At 37.7% G+C, this 20,416-nt stretch overlaps 1 protein-coding gene and 1 long non-coding RNA gene across 6 annotated transcripts in view; one reads left to right on the forward strand and one right to left on the reverse strand.

Moving 5' to 3' along the window:
- Positions 1-20,416, reverse strand: part of LOC138185893 (pikachurin) — a 288,876-nt gene that overhangs the window by 208,880 nt on the left and 59,580 nt on the right. For all 5 annotated transcript variants that reach the window (XM_069125218.1, XM_069125222.1, XM_069125221.1 and 2 more), the window contains exon 3: positions 6,256-6,372. In XM_069125218.1, the coding sequence (XP_068981319.1) occupies positions 6,256-6,372 (117 nt within the window). The remainder of the gene's footprint in view (positions 1-6,255; positions 6,373-20,416) is intronic.
- LOC138185912 (uncharacterized) overlaps positions 1-20,416 on the forward strand; it is a 184,003-nt gene that overhangs the window by 120,507 nt on the left and 43,080 nt on the right. The window lies entirely within an intron of this gene.

The raw sequence follows: 20,416 nt of genomic DNA on the forward strand, positions 1-20,416 counted from the left end.
ATGCAAAAGAGACAGAAATAGCAGCTTGTTGAGAAAAGTAAGGGCGAAGTAGTCGGTATCTTTGACACGCCTTCATGTAGAAAATGTTATTTCAATAGAATAACGTTATTTATGCGGCAACGAATAAGTAACGTAAGATTTATTTATTACGATCTTCTGCAATTAAAAGGAAGAAACATCATTCGCATTTGCAAAGGCTAATGTACAATATAGTAGAACAGATCATATCAGTTTCATCGATGTTCAATTAGAAGTTTCGAAAGTTTAGCTCAGAGTTAACTAAATCTCAAAATTAACATTTCATGATTTATATATTATTCTTAAAAAAGATTGGCCACGAAATGTATGTTTCTTATGGCACATAAATTTACAAAGATAGGTCACTCGGCTTTCTGAAATATTCGACATTATGTACGTGAATAATAAAATATGATACTTCATAAGAGAGAGGCTCGAAGCCGTGAAAATCGCAAAAATTAACTCTTCGCAATCTCGCTTTGAAAAAGACTCCATTTACACCATCCATAAACCTAATTGAACTGCCCCTTTAAACAAACTCCCAGTTACTCGATAAATTTACCACGGTCATTCTTTCGCCCACTTAATTCAGTCCCATCTATGAGTTCTCTAACCTCATAGCTTCGTAGATCGAGCGCGTAATGTGTGCGTCGGTATCGCTAAAAACACCATTGCGCCTCTCGCGTATACATTAATAACACCGTAGAGGTCCAGCAGGGGCAGTAAAAAGACCAACAAAGTCACGTAGGAAGAGAAAAAGGGAGAAAAGAGGGAAATACACGTGAGCCAAACGATGCATCATGGTACATTGTACCTACGCGTTTCGACTGCTTCGCGTCGGCTATGGCGTCGAGTGGCCTCGCACGGCGCTACAACAACGTCGCTGTATCGCGTCGGGACAACCTTATCTCATTAGCAGGTGTCGCGGTTTTATTTTTCCATTTTTCTCGCTTGCTTCTTCCGGGTCGAAGTTATAAAACGATCATTCTTCGCTTCCGAACTTTTGACATTTTTAAATGGTTCGATCTTACTAAATAAACAAGATTCTATAAGTAGGATTGTAACATCTCGCCTTTCTTTTATCTTTCTCAAGCATCGCGATGCACTATTTATTTATTTCGCGCCTTTTATATTTATGATATCACAAACTAAACAAGAAAATCAAAGTATTTCTCAAGAGAAAAATGTTTAAAACTTTCATATTTCAACCTAATTTTTCCCAGCGCGCGTTTTACTCTCCTATGATATTACTTAACGAATTTTTAATACCAATTTACTCCGAAATGAAACTTCACACGGGAAGAACTTTTACAAATTTAGCTCGCATTTTCATATGAAATGGTCCCTCAAGGATCGTATCGACGATTCATCAAACAGCCTGTAAATTCTCATCCAATCAGACAGACATGGCCGGATCACCATTGTCACTCATAAAACCGTATCTGGTTTCGCCCTCGCGTAGCTACGGAACAAACGGTTTTCCGATAATCTTTCTGCACCGCGTAAGTTTCAATGGCATCCCATATCGGCGTGTAAGCAGGCTGATGCACGGTTATTTCAATAGGAGCCGGTACGTGGCGCGATGAACGTGCAAAATGCAGTCGACGAGGCAAAAGGACCGTTCGTTTGGTCGTGTGCACGCCTTGTCGTACATTTCCAACTGAAACGAATCCACCCCTGTCAAAGCTTGACGCGTTTTGCCCTGGCGAGCAAGACAGATTCGAATGCCTTTCCGCTGCCTTCTGCAAACGTGATCCATCTTTCCGTCTTTCCACCATCGGAGGGAATGTTCTTCGTCGCGGCACGTGCGACGAGTTTTTATATAACCGACATTCCAGATACTCGTATATTCAAACGAAGAGTCGAATGGATCGTACGAAGTAAAGTAAATTTCAGAAACATTCGTGCAAGCGGATGTAATATTCGTGAAAGTTGGAAACGTACCTAGTCGAGAGATACATATTTGAAATTTTCGTGGCGAGTAACGTTGAGTACCGAGGTCTATTCCTCGATTGGTTTCGAACTTGCATTGGTGTTGCGAAACAAGAAGAAATTGACGATGATGAATAAAATATAACGTGTCTGTAAACGCATTATAACTACAGAATATCAGACTAGAATATCGGTATTGAAGGGTATTAAACGATGACTAATTCGAAGAATTCATGTGGATATTTGTCATGCATGATGTGATACGTGACAATTTGCCTGCCTATGACAAGAATGTGCTAAGAAAGTGCTACGTGTATATAATCAATTGAAAAACGAAATAGTTTCTTATGAAATTCATAGAAGAATAAAAAATATGTATAACATTTGAGTACAGTTGAGAGGGACGTAAAATCTCTATCTGATATTTAAATATGATCTTTACTATCTTATGTACTATCTTATTCTTGGATAAAACCTGAGATCCAAATATAAAGAACGCATCATACAAGATCCTTCACGTGAGTTACATCTATTAAATTAAACGAAAATTTTTGCATTTTCTATGAGACATATCGAATTATTCTATTTACATGAATAAAAATTTCCAATAACATTGCCATGTCCTAAAGATCGTCACAAACGATAGCAATGCCAAGAATTCAACGTCCGACACAAACCGCAGAAAAAGACGAAGACTTCTCGTCTAGCATTCGAAGTATCCTATAATTTCAAATATTTTACTTCCACGCGAATATTCAGGCGAAGCATAGTTAACAGTCTCGCAAAGATAAGGCCACATTTTTAACAATGGACCGCACCACAAGCTAGATACAGGTTGAAAACGAAACATTTTCCAATCGCTCTGTTGGCTCTGCATGGAAACTCGGTTACTTATTTCCAAACTGTTGAACTCGTCCCGGACTTAGACGAACTTCCCTATGCGGTAGACGTTCGTTTTCGATTCGAACGAGCACGAGACCTTTCTATCAAGGATCTCGCGACGGCGTTCGCTCCCAGACCAGGATATAACTACTTCCGACGAATTGCGGACGGAGGTCGAAAGCGCATCGAAGCGAACCGTTCGCCATCGCGCTCACCAACCAACCCGCTGATCTCTCAACCACGCGCAGAACGACCCCACTGCACAATTTACGAGCGAACAACCTTCCATTCAAGTTTGCTTCCTCCTTTGATTCGCGTTTTCTCCGGCGACCACCGCGGATATACTGTTCCGGTTCATAGAATAAAGACACGATGCTCTATCTGTTCGTTGTTTCGAAACGGTTAATGGTTCCTGTATTGAAAAAAGGATTATGGGGCAAAGCGGTTTGATAGGTTAAACAAAAAATTTTAGAATAGATAGATAGCCTTTGGACGAAGTATTAAGTTAATAAATAAGATTTTGCGAATTTCGATGCGTCTTTGCGTAATTAAAAGGTACAAAAATGTGCATACGATATGCGAAGATGTATAAAATATCCAAAATAGAGCATTTATTATAACATTTGGTGAATGAAACATATTTCTATCTAAATTACATTTCTCTGGGTATGTCCATAAAAATGTAAAAATGCGTAAAAGTTCGTAGTCCAGTAATTTTCATTTATGCAACCAAACTGACTGTAAACTTCACCGCCTATTTTTATCATAGATCTGATTCTTCTAGTTAACTGTTCGTATTATAAAATATTATCTATATAGCTACATCAGTTATAAATGCCTAACATCACTAAACTAACTAAAAGTTTGATAGACTATTAAAGTTCGTTCGCGATTTTCTTTGACAAAATGAACTGTTCTTGTTTTCGTGGGCAACAAGATCGCAAAAATGCCGCGTAACGAGCCGCAACGTTTTCAAAAACTACGCTAAGTTTTTGTCGGTTTATTATTAATAACAACCGAGTGACGTAACGTGATTTCAACTAGTTTCGTACCGGATTTTCTTGTTGCACCGTGACCAAAAAGGACCGCGCGACGAAACGATGAATTATTGGAGCGTTTACGGAGTACGTGCTTTCGACTGGTTTTAGTAAGTAGATATTCCGTGCTTCGTCGCTACGTCGAGAGTTTTTCGTGCAACGACGGAACGTCCTGCTTTGTACAAGAGGAATTATGAGAGGAAGTTGTTCTCTTTTATCGGACCGACTGAACAATTTCACGCTTGTTTACGGCGAATTTTTTCTCTCTTGCGCGAAGAAATTTTCAAATCGGCGATCCCTGTTTGTCGAATGTCGTGTTACTTTTATTCGCGCTAAAATTTTAATCATTGTTATTAGGAAATTTCTCTGAAGTTCTCTGATTTTAATTTATTTTAATCATACGAGAATGTAAATAGAGAAAGTCTTTGTATCAATTAACAACTTAAACTTAAAATTTGTAACAACTTAAATTAGTTCGTAATTATTATTCGAGATAAAAGTTTCGAAGTGATTTTATATTTCTAGTACTTAAAAAAAGAAGTATTTTTATTTTTCAAAAAAATGAAACTTCAAGGCGTTATTCCTTACTCGCTACATAATATATTAACAAATTATCATTAACAAATAATCTTTATGCAGATTTTGTTTCCAAAACATTGCACATGTACCTCAGAAAATTATTATATAGAAAGTCATATTTGTAGAACGTCGGTCGTATAAATGAAAGCTTCTACTTTTTCAAAAAGGAACAAAAATTAAAATTCATGATTTTCCTCGTTTAATCGATGCATGATCAATCAACACTTAAAGTTTCTAAATAATTTCCATTCGATCAAATTGATTCGCGACCTCTATGATGATTTACATTATCGAAAACGAGTTTATTTTTAAGCTGCAGAACATTACGATTAATGTAAGAAATTGTTTAAAGATCGAGTACACAAGTCGAAAAACATGGTGACTTTGACATGATCGTCAAGTGTACGAGAAAGAATTAAATTCCAACCATCAAAGACTAGGATAAATGATAAAAAATGGAACACGAGCAAAGTGTGTCGAGACGACTGCAGACTCACGTCGAAATTGAACGTCGAATCGTGCGTTTATTGCTCTCTAATGGACCCAACCTTAACCTAGAATCCTTTTTATCTCTGATACGCTAGTTGTCCTATAGTTTAGAGTCAAGTGTATCTTGATACGAAAGAACTGTACGTAAAAAAGCCTGCCATCTTCGAATAAAATGTCGCGACACGATTTTCGTAAGGCATTTCGCGCAATATGCTACGTCTGAAACGTGTCACATGAATACTGATTACGTGTCACTCGAAGAATTTTCCCCCTATGAATTTTCCTGATTGATGCTACTTGAAATGTTTGCATAAAAATTGATGTAGAAAGATGATGGTCTTAATATGAAATTTGAGACGGGTTAAAATTTTACCTCTAAAATTTATTTGCTGCGAATTTCATTTTACAATGGCACAAAATAATTTGTACTGTAAAACGTGTATATATACGTACAGTTTAAAAAATTGAATTTTACTTATTGCACGTTAAAGGAACAAAGTTTAATCCTCTTAATTGTACATAACGTTATGATACAAAAGGAAAGTGTCCGAAAAAGTCGATACAAAACTTCTGCTATGTGTTAATGAGGTCAAGTAGATAAAGAAAGTTTATATAAACTGATGTCCGAAATTGCTTTATCGAAGAGTTATAAGCTTTCGAAGATTCCCAAGAAAGTTGTTCTTAAGACTTGCTATACAAAATCGTAGACAGACAAATGCATTTACTACTATTTCTACAGCGGCGGAAATATTGAAGAAAGTTTGACGAACATTCAGTTTGACGAGTATTCTTGCAGAAGGAAGGAATTTCGAACGTTCATTATAATTGCCAAAATGATTAATATAAATTTTTTAACGCTTACAACTCTTCGATAAAACATTTTCGGACGTTGATTTATATGAACTTCTTTTACCTTCTTTGACCTTCATTGACACGTAGTATAAGTTATATTGCGACTTCTTCGGACACCTGTATAATACCTTCAATAAGTCAAACTTATAATTTATACGTGTTGATCCAGATAAGAAATTTACTTTCCAAACGACGGTGGATATATTCATTTGAATACTTTTTACATAAAACAGAGAAAGAAATACTCATGACAAAACGAACATTTTCTAAAATCAGTCTCCTATATTTCTTTCAAAATCGGAAAATCCAGGCAAGTTACGTGAAGCAATTTCCTAGAGAACTCACGAGGCAAAATTCACCGAAGTCAAGGAATCGAATAAACAGATTCGTCTACGGGGAAATCGGGGGAGACGCGTGAGGATCGCGAGGAAGGATATGCAGGGGGTAAGTTTCGGGATCAACTCACCGGCGCAGCTGTATCCATTTTTATGAAGAATGTAGCCGTCCTTGCAATCGCACTCGTACATCCCATCGTGAAGTTCGTAGCAGAGCTGCTCGCACGGAGACCCGTGACCGCATCTTCCTGAAATGCAAAAAGGATTGTCATGATGAGAGACTTATTTGTATCCAGAATGCGAAGAAGAAACAAACGAATGATGATAAAACGTGTTCGAAGGATATTCGACGTCGCGAGTTTAAGATAGGTTCCATTTTCGACGACTTTAGAAGGAAGAACATTTCACCATAAAAATGGAATTTTCTTCTGTGATTCCGTCGTGATAACATACTTTTGTTTTGACACGTGCAGTATCAATAGGGGTTAGGCTAACGACGAAGCTGTTGATCGTGTCATTTCTTAACACTTCGTGGTCTCGATATATTTAATATTTTATCACGACTGGTTTAAGTGGTCACGATTAGACGACGGATATTTATGCACGCGTAGTTTTACGAATGTTATCAAAGAAATGGACGTTAGATAGAGATCTGTTCCACTTGCCAAATATTATAAAATATATAAAGAATGCTTTACTTTAGATATTTTATATACTTTGAATATAAGTGCGCTCTTTATGTTTCTACATAGTTGAATTTTCTATAAATGTGCAAATATCTAATTATAACGAAGTATAGTTACAACATATATTGTAACGCAATGAATCGATTAATTTCTCAACGAGCTTCAGCAATAAATATCCCCTTCCATAATAGATCAACGATTTAACCATACAACGATAGATACATAAATTCGATAACAATATCGAAATAACATACACGTACTTGCACGTTTAACGTTACTCAAAGCATAAGTTACCAAACAATCCCTAACTAATAATGTACGAAGAGACACCATGAAAGGTCCACGAAAAGTCCTCGAACAATCAACGAAAACGCCCACGAAGAAAGGTCGTAATAATTACATCGAGCGAGCCATCTCGAATTTATTAAGTCGCAGGCTAAACGGAGGATATTTCGCCGAGGGAAGATAAATCTCGGCGATTGCCAGCGTCGTATTTTCTCTAGCGGTGCGCGGGCCGACGAGAAAGCGCTTCATTTACCTTTGAATTATTCTGTGCCCTCATCGAAACGCTGGCTCAGCGTCGTTGCTCTCGCTCTGCGCTTTAAGGATTTTCCAGCAGCTACGCGACGACTCGACGGTCGATCGACAGCGACGACCGCCAGAATAATTCACGTCTAACCGCGAACTTCCTGCAGGATTACAATTTCCTGGCCTTCTCTACAGTCGTAGACAGAAACAAGTGAAAGGTAGGTACCAATGAAGTTTACTCGAACTAGTAGCAGTGTTCTACACTTAAGCTTTATTTGCTATTGGATTGCGGGTTTTTATGCAACTTCGTATTGTTAAGAACAGAACTAAGAAAATGGAACATACGTAATGGAATTTGTTTAGCATACGACAAATTATAATGAGCACTCCAGTTTGGATGTTTTTTATACTATCGTATATTATATACATCCTAGACACTTTTTCGTCTTTAAATTTATTATAAATACATAGAAATCTTCAATCTATTTATTATATATCCTTATAGTACATAGGTTATTTAGCAAACTTATCGAAGTTCATATTTACGTTTAGGCGTATGCAAACAAGTGTGGTAAATAACTGTAATTCATATTTACCTTTAGATGTACCTAAACAAGTTATTTTTAACGAAACTTCATTGCTATGTATTTCTACTAGCTGTCCACTTATTCCTATCCCCGACTATATATATCCTCTTACAGTACGACCTGTTCGAACCTTATTGCCCTCAGCCTTTTCCACTGGCGATACGATGACCGCCTTTGGAAAGCCCTCGATTTTCCCTCGCGTGTACTTCGTGCACGTATGCTACGTACACCGACCGTGAATTGTAGACCCTCCCTAAATTCAATTCCAAGGAATCGTAGCTGAAGAATAGGATTAACGTGAACTGGATATAGCATGGATATACAAGGGACAGTTGAAGGGGTTAGGTTGTTTTCTAAACCGGCGATTTTGCACACTTTAGTTTCTGGGAAAGTGATTTCTATTTTAGGAGATGGTGAAGAAATTGAGTAAACGGGTTGCGAGGATGGTTTCAATTTTTTTTAGAGTCTTCTTGTAGAGTTTAACCTAAATTATTTAGGAGTTAAAAATATTTGTTCGTTGATTTTGTATAAGTTATTATACGACATATAAATAGCCCGTACAAATATTTTCATATATAAAATAGTTTTTCGATACATTGACAAAATTTATTCATTTTACTGGAAAATCGAGCGAACCTTCGTGCGTTAAGGAACTAATTCTTTCGATGTAAAATCAACCTGACGCAAATTAAACCGAGAGAACTACAGACCAAAGAAAAGATAACGATATTTCTTAACATGTTAATCCATAATCCCTCTACAATTCCCTTTGAACCTTGGCAAAACCGTACAGCGTCAAAATAAAATTACGCGCCTGAATTTCTGGTGATTTTCGTACGCATTCCGAACATCCGACACGATTCACAGAAATTCTGTTTACACGTCGAAAGCATTGTTTCCGCGGATCAGGAACGTTGCACGTAGCTTCTATAAGCAACGTAGCTAGGTGGATTTATTCGAAAAGTCTCAGCCACGTAAATGCACCATAAATTCGCGAAGTGAAGAAAAATGGATGATTCGCTAACTCCGTGGCGAACAAACCCTCGCCAGCCCCCTTTCTCGCATCCCCTTTTGCGTTTTTATGGCTCGACGTTAGAATAACTTTTCGTGACCCCTCCTGGGGAAAGCTGTGCCGCGCATCTTTCGCGTTGTTCGCATAATAAATAACGATAAACCCGAGCGAAACCTTCCGTCGCGTCGTCTTAAACGAACGAACGCATCGTTCCATAGTGGTCGCATCGTTCCATAGTGGTCGCATCGTTCCATAGTGGTCGCATCGCCTACCATTATTTACGATATCCTGTGGCGTGATCGTGCAAATAATTTAACATTTACCTACCTGCTGCGATTAAAATTAACATACACGTGCGTAGAAATTGCATTGATTGTTGATTAATGCTGCGGGCCATTTCCGAACTTACCTGATCTTAATTAAAATTTAAGCTAAACAGCGTGCTTAGGATAATTTATGAAAATTTACGAGCGATATTATAGAGAGCAGGCGGGATCATGATATCTCGACGTGGTGCTATTTTCTGGTTTGTTTTCCAACACAACTTTGAAGATAAAAATTCACGGGAAAAATTGTGAATAATACAGGTATAATTAGACTGCGGGTGTTTACGTATTTATGAGGAAGTGTGTAGAACTGTCTGAAATTCGCAGAGCAAATATTTAAAAGTAACCAAAATGTAACTATAATATTCAAAAGGTTAAACGAATTTTTATTTCGGCTGTTTTCCATTACACGTGTCTATAACAAAATGAGGTTGCATACACGTTCCGACAAAATGATTAACCTTCTCACAGAGAAGGTTTTGATAAAATGATTTCTACAAATCTGAAAGAAAAATTGTGAGTGCGATAGAGCCTCGATTACCCACCATGATGTCTATGTCCTATCTCGAATAATCGAAAGCTCGTGTAATACGGAAAGGTCTATTAGTGTTCGTCAGTAAATCGCATAATAAAATCGTGGAAAACATTTTTATAACGTAATATTGTACATGTATTTAGATTTAATTCATCCTTTAATCGGTCGAAAGTTTGATTAACTGCTCTCACAATTCCTGACTATTTACACTTTCGTATTCTTTGTGTTAAAATTTCAAACAGAATGAAGTCGTGGTAAAGTTCAAAACCCCTTCGATTAAACGGGATTTGGATAACCGAGACCCTACTGTTACAAGATTATACAATAATATGTCGACGTTCCTCTACCATTTAATTTATTTTACGTTACTTTCTACTATCTAATTACTATAAAACTATCGCAGTTTTCATACGAGACTCTCATTTGAAAAATTCACTACAATTTTTCACATGATTAATATAAATATGTAATTCAGAAGGAAAGGAGTTTCATAACCTCGGTATTGTTCCCTCGTGTACAAAAAAATCTCGTTAACCATAATAGAACCGTCTTAAAAGTATCAAAATGATATGCACGTTTCGCTGTTACTCATGCGTCGCTTCAAACATTTCGGCGCCGCTTTTTAATCCACCGTTCTATATTAAAATCCAGCTACGTGGTTCGCATTTTCGTGTTAAGAAGCCGTTGGCAGATAGTATAAGAGACGAGTATATAAGCCGCATGATGGCAAAAACGATTTCGTAGCGGCGTCAGACGCTCAGACGGTGCAGCCTCATTTTTCTAACAAAAAAAAAAAAAACCAAGAAAATATGTGATTACTTTTACGCTTTCTGCCGGCTGCATTTTCAGAGATTACTCCCTTAAATTTTGGTCACCGTCGTGTCACGCTATTCTTCTCCGCTCCATTGTCCTGCACATTCAAACATTTCCACCCCCGGTATCGTCGTTTCGCATCGCGTTACTCATTCCCTCGTCCCTGATCCGAATCTCTCGTTTTTCCTCTCCGCGAATACAGAAACATCCAGAATTACCGAAGACAGAACTGGGCCATGCCGCGCGCAGGAAACGAAACAATACAAAATGACCGGCTAGGACGAGACGACTTTAGAACGAACGCAACCAGAGAATACCGTCTGGAAGAATCTAACAGAGAAGAAAACTAGACACTGATACCGTTTCGCGAGCGACAATTTCGTGGCGCGCGATTGCGGGGCTTCTCATTCATTAGGATAATTAACGTCAGTGGCGGCGTCACTCGTGCCAAGTGCTTCTATTATTCCCACGTGCGAGAGATTCCGTGTACGCCGCGAAAGTTCCGCCCGCGTATGCATTCGTGACCCGCATTCCACCGCGGCCTCGATTGCGCCAGCGAACACCACGCGCAGCAAATGTTTTTGTTCCGACGACGTAGGAAACGAGGAAACTAGGGAAACGCTTTAAGCAAAGACAAAAGTTGATGGTGGAATTGCAGGATGTTGTAGGATGTGACGTTAGAATGTGTACATGACAAGAAAAATAAACGAGGTAGTCGAAGAATTTGAATTTGGTAGATAGTGATAGGTTGCTAGGTTTAATGAAAACCTTGATAGAGGAAGGTTCGATCTTTTCGCTTGAAATAATGACTGTAACCGACATTTACAAAATTTATGTAAATAAAACGTTTGATTGTTCGTTTTTGCTGAAGTGATTCTCATTTCTAGGAAAACTTTACATCTTCTCTAGTGTTTAGTTTTCTTAGTCTTCGAAGACATTGAGTATTGTTTAGCTCTAAATCAATTTGAAGGGCCCCTCAGCCTCATATCTTTTTCTTACACAGATGGTGTAGCGGGGTATAGACGGGCCAGTTTTCGTAATTATATAAATACCCATATGCATATATAAAGACCCATGGCTTCGGAGCTCTATTGTAGAGTAATGCTGCTAGCGTGCGGATCTGGACGAACATACACTGTACTTATACTTATACTTACTTCAATATATTTCTATTATACATTCATCCATGCATTTCCTCTCTCTATTCCGAGATAAACTCAACAGTTTTGCGCGTTGAATTTCTGTTACGAATAATAGGTATACCTAATGCGTGGTGTGTTTCATGCATTTTTGAGACGTAGAAAAGCACTCGCGTATGTTTATACTATGACATTTAGTTATAACATTTTACTACAACATTCAAGTACAACGTTACGTTGGAACATTTTACAGCAACATTTAACTATAACGTTTTACAGTTCTCAAGAAACTTAATTAAAAGCTGATTTCCAGGGGTAGTACACGATCTTAAATACGAAGAATTTAGACGTCCGAAAAAGGAATGGATGGAGACAACTCCCTGGTACACATGCATCAACTTGTTGGACACCGCATAGCGTCTCGAAGCACTCGGAAGGTTTCAGAAATTCTGAGGATGTCGGTGGGTTCCAGAGTATCCGGAAGCCTGAGCAAGTTTTAGGGTGCTGAAAGACATTAAGAGGTTCCTTATGAGAACATTTGAAAGTCTTAGAAGGTTCTGAGGAATCCAAGAGGCTTTAGGGGATTCTACAGGATTCAGGCTCCTTCAATAATCTTCCTAAGATCACATCGAAGACCATCTGAATTGTTTCAGATTGACAAATACCCCTGATTTAATCTAAACTTGCGGATAACCTCAAAACATTCTAAGATATTTAGATAGTATGGAACCTATCGGAGTTTACAGATGTCGTAGTATTCTCAGAGATCCTTGGAAACTATGGAGTCCTTGGATGTCATGGTATCTTTGAAAACCACGAAAGACGTCAAAGGCTTTTGATGGTACACCAGTACAATGTTTGGGCACTGGACTTGATCAGATCTGCTTCTCGACCGTTGTATCAGCTATTGTTTTTCAATATTTTCAATCTGTTAGCTTCTGTCACTTCTTTACGCGTTTAGGTTACATATAACAGTTTTTACCTTTTTCGTATACCACTGGAAAATTCAAATTGTACTAAGAAAATATCTGTGTAAACTATTTAGTCAATAAACTAGGAACAGAAATATAAAAACAATATATCAGCATTGTCTCATACAGTCAAATTCGTATTGTAATATCGGAAATAAAATATTATTATTGATGATGATTTATTTACAATAAATGAATTGTACAGATGTTGATTAAACAGAAGAACGATAGTTGCTTAACGTGAACTAATCAAAATAACGTACTATAATCTAGACAACTCAATAGTTAATTTGCAACTCTCGTCACAACAGATCCAACGCTCTCTCTTTCTGTCACGCGGACCGCACTGTCACGACAACGCTAGTGTAACGTCAATTCACATCAGAGACCAGGCCACACACCGCGGGCAGGATGGCGCCCAGATGTCTGCACATGCTTGGCGCGTACCCTCAATAGTCCTAAGTACCCACCGGGGGTCTTGGAATTTTCATAATTAAGGTCCTTCAGACCAAGCGAGTATCTCTTGTTTTAGGTTTCCTTTTACGTTTATTGTTTATTACCGGTTAACAGGGAAAGTTAGTTTTCCTCACGTTTGGTATGTTCCTTTAGCAACTTTCTCACGAGGGCGGCTAAAACCCTTCCTGGTCCACAAACCTTTTTATTATCCAACGGAAACGGTGTCTACTGCCCTCACTTCCCTAACCAAAATTCCCTAACCAAAAACAAATCCAATAGTCCCGTATCCTTAGACACACCCACCCCTAGCTTTCCTCAGACACAGTATCGTCAGCAAAACTTCACTTATTCTGTATCCTTAGAATAGTCAACATATCTTTTAATCTTTTTCTATGAAACTATTCAATTGAAGGACCGACGACACATTGATGGACCCGACGACGCCTCGGCTCTCGCGACATTGTTTATGGTTTACCCGATATCTTTTAGGCCTTTTTGTCCACGATACTACAGTATCAATTCCAATTCTATGTAGCTGAAAGTTATTTATAATATAGAATTTCACTAAAAATTTACTTTCAATCAACTTCTACATATTCAAAATTCATCTATGTCAAATTGTTATAGACTTAGAATGGTTTCCATCGCGTTTCCAATGTTCACTCGCAGTCGGCAGGAGTGAACAACATTATGGTCGTTTACGTCGAACCCCACAGGATTGGAATTGGTCATATCGGCTATCAACAATCCGAAATCGTATGTATCGAATCTCGAAGTTTCGCGTCCCACGAGTGGTGGGTCAGTTATATCTGATGCCAACCATCTAGAGCCATCGCTAGTACCGGTCTAAATTGTCCATGTCGCGCTTCACAAACCCATTCATTATTCGATCCAAGAGAGTTTGAAATCGTCAGCAATAATATACACGAGTTCCAACTCGTATATGGAACATGCAGGGATTTAACTGAATCAATTCCATTGAGATTATTCATATAATTTCTAAATAATTGACTCATCTATGCTTTCACAAACATGACTACATGTGACATTTAGCGCGCTTAATGCTAATAAGAATAGTTAGGTGTGCTCTTAGACAAACAATAATACTGTGAATATGTCAAGGTTCTCAACGAAAATGCAGTTTGTCAATAAATATTGACAATATTGTGTCGGCGATATATATTGATCCTTTTGGTTGAGTACCTTGAAATATTCACAATATATATTGATCGTTTGAAGACACCTTTGGATTTAATTCTAAACCAAAAAATAAATTGGGAAATACTTTTGGAAAACACTGTTAGTACCAAGAAATAACTTTTTATGGAGAAAGAGAAAGCTTACGCATTAATGTAGACTAAGTTTATAGAAAAAAAGTACATCTGGAGAGGAATCCTGTATGCGCCACCTCTTAATCGTAAAGAAAAGTTCATTTAGATAGATGTCATAGACAAAAGCTAAGAAATAATTAACTGACGTTTGATCACATTTAAATTTTGTCTATGTCTTCTAGCATTATTCGTAACTATTTAGAAATGGAAATAGCATTTAAATTCTATACTACGATACTCTCATTGATATGTAGGACATTTTTCAATAGAAAAGCAAAATTTTGTCATTTTAGCACTTACACTGCTTTCTACAGGCACTCTTCGATTGTATGTTTGAACAAAAAATAAAACACGATCAAAACATAGAAGTAACAAAACACGATCTGTGATTTTATTTCTCGACCACTGTTCGCACAATCCAATGTTTTTTAAAGGAATGAGTATTTGTTTTTTTTTACATTGCATAACAGAAACACAAAATTTAATTTAGATTCTAAGTAAAGAAAAGTGAAATTCTAAATTGAAAAATATCATAAAGAAGAAAGTTTAGACATAAATAAAAGGTAATCATGCACATTGATATTAAAATAAAAAATTTCCAAAAAATGAGACTGGATCATTATAGCTTCTAACCTTCTCACTACAATTTTCAATTCCATATATATTTATATGTCGGAGAAAGATTGGAATTTAGGGTTAGGGGCGTGAAACGAATCTTCGTTTGGATACACTGTGTCGTTATGCAATAGAGAAGACATTGACTAGTGCAAATACGATTATTATAGGATTGGACAAGTAACCGTGGTAATTAGATACTCGAGAAACTAATGACGATGATCCAAGGTTCAATAACGAATCCGCGGTCAACGGGATGATGGGTGAACATGCTCACAAAATCTAAGTCGCACTCAAAACGTGGAATATCCACCGAGCGTACAGACGCTAAGTAACTCGCTAATACGACCTCACGAGAGAATGACTTTCCGTCGCGATGATGCTGCAGAGGAAAACAATGATGGGGTGTGTCTAAGGACACGAAATCCTTGGATTCGTCGAGGATAGCCTTCGTTTAGAAGGTGAGGGAAATTGGCGTTGCTGCTAATTGGTCAATCTCCATATCGGTAGTTAGAAAAAGATGCTAACCGCCCTCGAGGGAAAGTTGCTAGTGGGAGACGCCGTTCGTTGAAAAATAGGTCTCTCCTATCTTCCCGTAGCTGGGACAAAGATTGTTTGTCTGTCTGAAGGACTTTAGCCAACTAAATCTTAAGATTTATAACGGGCCCTCAGGCTAGCCGAACATGTACTGCGGAGACGCATCGACATCTGACAATCATCTTACTCGAAGAATAGGGTCTGCGTGTGGCGAGCCACGGAACAGAAACCGTTGGAATGTTTACTGTCGCGTGCCGTCACAAATATTTCTTTTAAGGAGAGCTATAGAATTAGTCCATACTTTTGTTAGACAAAGCGTCCATCCCGTGACCGCGGCTACGTTCGGCGACTGCTTGTCGCCTCGAGCCCAAGCTCATTATCACAAATCTCGAACAAATACAATCGGATCGAATGACGGCAATTGTTTAATTACGCCTATAATAGAATCTAGATTACAGTGCTAAGGGATTTTCCCGAAGTTCCAAAGGGAAGGCTCCGACGTCCTTTCATCTTCGACATATATATATGTGTGAAATTGAAAATTGTAGTATGTGAGAAGGTTAATATATATATGTACATGTAATTGAATAAAATTTCTAAGTTTATGTTATCATACATGTATTATAGCAATTCTAAGATTAATATACTATACACAACATTCTTCTAATTCTCATAAAATCGATAGCATTTTAAAAGAAATAAATCGATCGTTTTAAATGAAAGATATCTATATAGCTATAGAGTCAGACAGTCAGTCAATCAGTCAATCAGTCAATTGAGAAGCGAGTTTAAATGACAGACGAGAGGGCGAACAGCCAATACCGAAGCATGGCAGGATGTGCAATGGATGTGCTGATTAACCCACATTAGCCTAGTGACACGCGTGTAAACGCGTACAAAGCTGCTCTAGCTATGTCGCCTAACTCATAATGAGACGTCCTAGGCAGGAATCTGATTAATAGTCTTAGCAACAAAAACACGCATACATCTTTATTACTCAACATTTCATGCCACTGATAGCGATGACGCATCGTTAAAGGCTTAATTACGTTCCATCAATTCTGTTTTGTCGACGTAAACTTGTAATTATATTTAAATGCAATTATGTAACATGTAACTTCTGAGGTTTAGTAGTTAGTTACTGTGTTGTTATGCAAATGCAAAATGTTAAATTACGATGCTACGTAAATGTTGAATATTACGTTGTGTTCTTGTGTAAATGTAAAATAAATTTTTTCGTACCCTGAAATGTAAGAAATGACTACATGCAAAAAATCATTTTATTCCATTTGAAAAATTAATATCATAATTCGTCCCTTTCGCTGTTTTCTCACAGGCTACCTAACAAAGCGTAAACACTGTGAATCAAACGATCCAACTCAACCATAAAAAGATCGCTAGTCGGTGGTCAAAAAAAAGGTTAAAAACGAAGAAAGACGTTCCCATTGAAAATAATTGAAGTTGAACTTTAAGTAGCGAGATTGGTGATTCAAAAAGGTGGCAGCAGGAAAGAACTTTCAAGCTTTTAAATGGGTTAACTTCGTGACGAATCAACCCCGTGTACAACTGTATCGACGTGAATCGAGTCGGCAACAAATTCTCTTGTCTATTTTCTGAAACGACCACAGAATTTATATTCCCCATAATTTTCCGCGTTCAAGTTAAATCATTGTCGTATCGTGCATCCTGACCCATTTCGAATGTAAAAAATCAAAAACATTAAAATACGGACCAACGATAAATTTTACGGCTCTTTGGAATCATTAATCTCAAAAGCGAAACACTTCAGTTCGCTTAAATCATGTGTGATTACGTTTGCCACATTGCAAACTAGACGTTATATTGCTAATTAAGTTTAATATCCAATTATTGGATTGTTGAGAAACTTCATAGTGTCCTTGTCGATAATCAATTAAAATAGATGTAATCAGAAATATTACATTATATTCATGAAATTTCCACCAAATATTTAAATATTAAATTTAGAACAAATACCGTTCTTGGTACGAAAAAGAAACAGAGATCTATCGATTAATATGATTTCTTTTTTCAGCAAGATGACAGTAAACATTAATTGAAATGTTGATTTCTTCTCCTCGATCTATTGAACATTTCGTTACGAGTCAAAGATCACTGTTATATTAATATAATATTTTGAGATATAGTTTGTTTGAATAATCACGATGTAGTAAAAGTAAAAATATAAGCCGAAAATATGGAATAATATTTGCCCATATAAGGCTTTGCTTTCAAGAAAATTAATTCTGTATATTCGTAACGTTACTGCACGTTTTTAATTTATTCTCCTTATAGTTTGTTTCAATAATCATGACATAGTAAAAAAGAAAACGATTGTGCTTTCAAGAAAATTAATTTATGTTCTCAAACAAATTAAAGATAGTAATATCCTTGTAGTCTTAAAAAATTCGCCTCTCTAATTAAAATTACTCCCGTTGCATATTTTTAATTTATTATCTGAGAAAAATTCATAATAATTGCCTACTAACCATAATAAATCCGTCTCTAAGAATCTTCAAATAAATCCTATCTATCATTCGTAAATTAAAAATCCATGAAACGAAGGAAAATAAATAAAAAAGGAGATAGTAAAGAGAGGAAAAGGAACGAAAGCGACCAAAACAAGGAAACAAACACGGGTGCCGGAGGACAGTCGACGTATGTTTGCATGTATGTACGGTAAAGTCGATCCTCTTTACGAGGGAACAAATTCGCGTCGCGACCGGGCATCCGTAAATACGGGTTCCGATTTCCATCTCCGGGGGTTTATCGCGGTACACAAAGTTGCCTCAGGGTCAAACGCCACCCTAACAATAAGTCGACGATCCGAACGAGCACGTTCCGTACCCTGTCCCATCTGGATTGCCTGGCAATGGTTTCACAAGGAAATCGTCGAAGGAACTTTCTTCTCGTCACCGTCGAATCCGATTGTTCGACAGACATAACGCTCACTGTGTGTTATCCACCGGACAAATAACTCGAACTTCGAGGGATGAAAAAGAGGGATTATCGTATCCCCATTACATCGTAACAGATTTTTCAGGAAGAAGATCGAGGGAACACGGGCCGATATTTTTGAATGGATTTTACGGAAATAGACGTTCGAACCGTCTCGTCGTCCTCTTTCTTTTTCTCATCCCGCGCGCTCATCGCGGAATTGCGTCGCTCGAAGAAAATCCATGATGACGAAGGGACATTGAATTCGGGGGAACGTCTTACTGTAGCTTCCATCAGATATTTGACTAGTCCGTTCTACTTCTTACGGCTGCTCGAACGTACATACGTGACTTACACACCGCGTTCCATATCTCTCGAGTATTAAAGTTACGGACGACGGTATGTTCTGAGGTGGTTCGATCGGAGTTTGAATCTCCACGGTGGGATTACGGATTGAAGAATACTGGATTAAAAAGTCGTGCACCCTCGTTCTATATATTGGTACAATTATACACCAATGTACATGAATATACATTTGAACAGTTATTACATGTAGTAATCTTTTATACGTATATTATAAGTATAATATAAAACGTTTTGAAATTTCATTAGTACGATAATGAGATATAAGTGTTAAAAATAGACAATTAAAAACACTAACTATATACTTAAGACTCGCGTTGTATAAAATACCTTTGTGAAATATACATTTTGTAAAAAAAAAAAAAAAAATTATAGTGGTGTAGCATTTTTGTAATTTCATATAGAATTACACTTGGCAACCTTCGTGCAATCATTGTCGAAAAGATAATTCTGTGGTTGACTGTATTGCTTCCTACGAATCAATTATCGCTGAAAGAAATATTATCAGAATGAAAATAATTTGCGACACATTTACGATTGCAATAAAATTTGTAAAACAGCCAAATACCAAAGACCACGATGTTAAATACTTCATCGGACATTAAAACCGTTATTTCGGATGCCGTGTCCCCGATACGAATCAACCACTGAGAAACTAGCGGGAGGAATAAAAACAAGCGCAGAAAATCTGATTTATCAAGATACACCGGAGGTACATTTTGAGGTTCAATGGCCTCCGCGTTAAAGCGTTACATCCGTGTACCATCGTACGATTCTCCGTGTACATCCAGTACATCTCATCCCCCGCATACACTATCTTCGACGATATATTTCAACGCTGTCGTATGATTTCTACGAATCTTTTCACGAATCATATTGTTCGTTGACGAAAAAAAATCCCAAGTATTTCTTCCCTCTACAATCTCTCTGCTAGGACGATACGATTTTATTTTCTTTTTCAACCTTTCTCCTTTCATTACTCCCCCTTTGTCATTTTCGACTATCGTCCAGCATTCTTCTGCTCCCTTTCATCGCCGCGTTTCCGCATTTTTACCGATCGTTTTGCGATGTCAGATTTCACCTGGGCATGGTTCACGGGTAGTCGCCGTTTTGAGAACCCCTGACGCCCACCGCCACCCACGCCACAACGAGGGAGTGGGTTTCTATAGCAACGCGCCACTCTCGGACACGTCGTCTACCACTCAAACGAGTAGTATCGTCCGATTTCGAAATCGGACGAAATCCAGGAACTCTGTATTCCTTCGTGAACGTCGTCGATTAGTCGCAATTATAGATTCGACGTTTTTCTCAAGACGCGGTATAGAATTAGCAGAGCTGGTGAATTCGGTCTTTTTTCTCTCCTAGCGAAACCGATCGACTGCTGTATTGCAAATGGAACGTATCGATCAGTGGTTAAACAGCGAAGCCTCGCACGAAA

This window comes from Bombus flavifrons, chromosome 13 (genome assembly GCF_040668555.2).
Source record: "Bombus flavifrons isolate JBK064 chromosome 13, iyBomFlav1_principal, whole genome shotgun sequence".
Lineage (NCBI taxonomy): Eukaryota > Metazoa > Arthropoda > Insecta > Hymenoptera > Apidae > Bombus > Bombus flavifrons.